We start from the raw sequence: 4,893 nt of genomic DNA on the forward strand, positions 1-4,893 counted from the left end.
GCTGCATTAATTAGGACAACCGGAACCGGGAACACTTCCCATAACACCCAATGTACTTGCTACATCGTTAGAAGAATGGCATCTACGCTAATATTAGTCTGTTTCTTTCTTATGCTGAGGTCGCCGTAGCCACCAGATCTAGTCTGTATCCAGATCAGATGGCCACTGCAGTCACCCGGATCCAGTACATATCCAGCCCAGATGGTGGATCAGGACCTAGAGATGACCTCAACAGCCATGAATGTCAGCGGAGACCAGTGGAGACCTGGTCTCCTAGACGGCCACCGGGACAAGACCACAGGAACCAGTTGAGTCCTCTGCTCAATGTGACTTTGCTGCAGCCTGGATTTGAACTGCTGGTTTCGTCTAAGCCTGGTTTCTCCCAAGGTTTTCTCCATTCTGTAAACGTTTTGGTGCTTTCCCGCTGTCGCCTCTGGCTTGCTTAGTTGGGGACACTTAATTTCCAGCGATATCGTCGACTTGATTGCACAGATACGATTTAAACTGAACTGAGCTGGATGATTTTTTTTTTATTTGTTTGTAATAACTTAAATATATAAATTTAAATAAAATAGCACAATTTATGAAAAATGAATTTCATTTAGGAGTGGCAGAAGGAAGTACTCCTAGGGAGTACCCAGGGCGCCATACAAGCTAGAACCGCCTCTGCAAAGATGCATGGTAATTTGCAAATACATTCTAATATAAGCAATGCAATACCTTATTGAAACAAACAACCCAATATGATACAGAATGAAAAGATAAAATGTGATCAGATGGAGAGCAGTTATAGCTTTGACAGGGGTATAAAGTTCAAATTCCTGTTTGTCCAGCAGCTATTAGTTCAAATTTTGTATCTGACAGTAACTGTTAAAAATACAAATGCAAATTTTTAAATGTCATAGGAACTATATAGTCAAGCTTAGGGAACTGTAATTTCAAAAAGTCTGCAAGAAGCATCACAGATTGGTTTGGCACACCTTAGACAAGAATTGCATTTATTTAGACGCTTTAGACGATTAATCGTGATTAATTTCAGAAAAAAGTTAGTGGATAAATAATCAAATTAATTGTTCACTCATAAAGTGGTTAACAGAGTAACAGAATACAAGTTTAACATTTAAGTGTCTGTAAATATTCCTTTACTCAAACAATCCATTCTGCAAATCAATGGGAATATACTTTGGAATGTATTTATCGCGTGCAATACCTATAAAATAAAGATACTCATGAACTGTATAGTTGATATTATAAAAGAAAAAAAATAAAGAAATAGAAACTGCATCCCTATATTAACTGGCACAATGATACTGTGTGACCCAGGTCTTTGGGGAATTGACAATTTCACAGAAAGAAAAAAAAATGACAACAGAAGAGATATCATCACAGATGGTCAGTCCATGGAAATACACTTACATAGACTTACATGAGTATTAATTATCAGCCCTTGAATTCCTTGATATAACAAAGACTGAACAAACAAAGCCCTGAATAATAATAAATGTTCAAAGGTGTGGGATTCAAACACACAAAAAAAAATAATACAATAAAAACTGATACACAGCAGATCACCAATAGTAGAGCTGTGGATGTAACAGATGGCATAACACTCTTCCACATAAGCTCCTACTCCCTTTCAGAATGTCTTTTATGTTTACGTACTCAAGATTGAGTTTTCCCCACAACGGTGCCAGTGTCTAGGACAGCAAAAGTATGGTACAAGTACCCTTGAATCGAAATTCAATTTAATGTTAATGTTTGTCATGCTGGGTCCAAAGGGTTCAGAGAGACAGTCTGTTGGTACTTTCATTAAAGGTAAGCATCCTCATCACCAGTTGAGTAGGTTGCTCCGTCCAAGAGTCATGAAATAAACTTGGCTCACCCCTCCAGAGCGCACAGAGGCAAAGAATACCTAAAGAAACCAAGTGACTGCAGATGTTAAGATGACATGGCTATATAATTTACAATCATTAAAGGGTTTATCCCCTCATTCCAAACCTGTATGCATTTCTTCACAATAGAGGACAGGAAAAATGTCTCAGTGTATACATTCAATGAAAGTCCATTTGTTTTAATTGCATAGAAAAAAAATTTCCATGACAAAAATGGTAACACTTTATTTTATGGTATATTTGTTCTACATGTACTAGCATTAGTAATAACAGTAAATTATGTATAATTACATGCAACTAACCTAATCCTAACGCTAAAGTAAGTATATGTTGCTATTTAATATACTGCTCAAAAAATTAAGGGAACACTTAAATCACACACTGGATGTTGATGAATAAAATATTCAAGTTGAAAATCTTTATTTATATCAGGGATGTGATTCTTACAGATTAATCTGGAATTCCGGCCTAAAATCATGACCCACATAAATCATGCAGATCAGTAATAAAAAAAATAATCGGGGTGGGGGTCATCAGGATAATGTTGGTAGCTGCATGATTGAAATCGCAAAATGGTCTTAGCAATGAACTAAATAAACTGCGAAAAGTTATATTTTCCAATACATCATGGACGGAATGGTCCAGAGAGCTCTGTACGAGCTCGCGGCACCACCTGCAGGACAGTAAAAGGATTCAAATGGTTCAAAGTGCCAAATGAGAGTAGAATCAGCACTGAAACATGTTACTTGCCCGGTAACTTTATGAATGGTGGTGAGATTTGAGATTGCTTAGTACTATCATAAAATTCACAACGGTTGTGATGTAATAATATAAATATAGGCTATAGTCTGACGCGCTACATGTCTGCTGTTAACAGTACTGTGTTTTCAGTTTCAATTCACTGCTGTGTTAGAGTCACTTTAATTTGTATTTGGGAATGCAACATTCGTCATTAGAATCATTTATAAATCTGTTGTTCTTTACAAAGAGAAGTTTCAGTGTCACATGATCTTTCAGAAATCATTCTAATATGCTGATTTGCTGCTCAAGAAACATTTACTATTTATTATTATCAATGTTACAAACATTTTTTGCTGCTTAACGTTTTTGTGGAAACAATGATACCACTCAAACATCAGTGCTAAGATTTAAAAAAGAGAGAGAAATTAATAATTTTATTCATCATACATTAAAGTGATGGAAAGTGAGTGAAGACATTTCAAATGTTACAAAAGATGCCTTTGGAACAGTGCCACATAAGCTGCTGTGGGCAGCATTCGATCTCTTCCATGTTACAGAACATATAACAAAATTGATTAAAGCCTACTTTCGGGATCTTCAGGTCTGTATTACCATACAGGATAGTACCACCACCTGGCAGCAACTGGAGGTTGGCATAATGGCAGGTTGTACCTTCTCTCCACTGGCATTCACTATGGCAATGGAGATCATAATTCGGGCATCCCGTTAGGTGGTTGGAGGGGAACGATTGAAAAATGGGTTGCGGCTCCCTCCAATCAGGGCATACATGGATGATATGACTACCATCACAATGACTAAAGCATGTACTAAGCGGCTGCTGGATAAGCTTCAGGAAAACATCAGATGGGCACAAATAGAGATTAAACCCGGAAAATCTCGCAACATCTCCATTGTCAAAGGCCGACTTACTAATGACAGGTTCTGTATAGCGGGAGAGCCCATACCAATGGTCATGGAAAAGCCCATCAAAAGCCTTGGACGTTGGTACACCACAGACATTAAAGACTCAAAACAGGTGGAACAACTCAGGCAAGAGACAGTCAGTGGACTCAAGAGAATCAATGGTACAGCTCTTTCAGGGGAAGTTGAAGCTGTGGTGCTTCCAATTTGGTTTGTTGCCACGGCTTATGTGGCCAATTTCCATAAACAAGCTCACTTTGATAAATCTTGCGCCAGAAGATGGCGGCGCGTGCACACGCTGCGGCTTCTCTCTCTCCCAACAGAACGGTGTTTTCATGTTTTTTATCTTGTGAGTCACAGTGTTTTTGTACGTATTCGTCGCATCTATCTGTCTCTAAGCGCGCATACAGTCATGAGTTTCTCCTCGATGTCGGTAGAACCACATTTTTAGAGCTAAACTTCGCACATGCCGAAGAGCTGCGGGACCTCGGTCTGCTCCGGAGGCCTACACCATCACCGACCCCCACTGTTGCACCTCACACACAGCGGAGGCGCCACAAGCGGCGTGAGAGGAAGCAAAAGAGGGGTAAGTACGGAGGTATCCGGGCTAGGCTAGTGGCTAACCCACACAAGCCAGTTATCCCCACCATCGTACTGGCTAACGTACACTCTTTGGATAATAAACTGGACTTCATCCGACTACTACGCTCAACTCGGAGGACTGTAAGAGACTGTTGTGTTTTTGTGTTCACGGAAACATGGCTCAGCAACAGCATTCCGGACTGCGCTATTCAGCTTGACCAGCTAACATGCTATCGAGCGGACAGAGCTCGTGTAGAGGGAGGTAAGACCCGCGGCAGCAGGCTTTGTGTTTACATCAATGATGCGTGGTGCCGCGATGCTGTTGTGGTCTGCAAACACTGCTCACCCCTGGTGGAGTTTATGATTACTAAGTGCTGGCCGTTCTATCTACCGAGGGAATATACAGCCATACTGCTCATTGCTGTATACATCCCTCCCAGCTCCAACAACAACAACAGGAGTGAGGCACTGAATGAACTGTACCAGCACATCAGTGAGCAGCAGACAGCCCACCCAGATGCTTTTCTCATCTTGGCTGGTTATTTCAATCATGCAGACCTAAAGAGTGTGTTCCCAAAGATACACCAACACAGACTTTCCAACACGGGGAAACAACACTCTAGACTTGGTTTACATCACCCAGAGAGGAGCTTACAAGGCCCTCCCCCTCCCCCATCTTGGCACCTCAGACCACATCACTGTCATTCTAATGCCTGCATACAGACCGCTCGTTAAAGTTGCCAAACCAGTTCACAAA

General features: G+C 40.7%; 1 protein-coding gene across 3 annotated transcripts in view; it reads right to left on the reverse strand.

Moving 5' to 3' along the window:
- Positions 1 to 1,053: 1,053 nt before the first annotated feature.
- Positions 1,054 to 4,893, reverse strand: part of LOC107566655 (mitogen-activated protein kinase kinase kinase kinase 4-like) — a 107,365-nt gene continuing 103,525 nt past the window's right edge. For 2 of the 3 annotated variants that reach the window (XM_016252155.1, XM_016252154.1), the window contains exon 31: positions 1,058 to 1,912. In XM_016252155.1, the coding sequence (XP_016107641.1) occupies positions 1,829 to 1,912 (84 nt within the window). In that variant the 3' untranslated portion in view covers positions 1,058 to 1,828. Of the gene's footprint in view, positions 1,913 to 4,893 lie in introns of all 3 variants that reach the window. The other variant, XM_016252156.1, reaches the window with a different exon arrangement.

The sequence above is a fragment of the Sinocyclocheilus grahami genome, unplaced genomic scaffold (assembly GCF_001515645.1).
Source record: "Sinocyclocheilus grahami isolate Dianchi unplaced genomic scaffold, SAMN03320097.WGS_v1.1 scaffold1090.1, whole genome shotgun sequence".
NCBI lineage: Eukaryota > Metazoa > Chordata > Actinopteri > Cypriniformes > Cyprinidae > Sinocyclocheilus > Sinocyclocheilus grahami.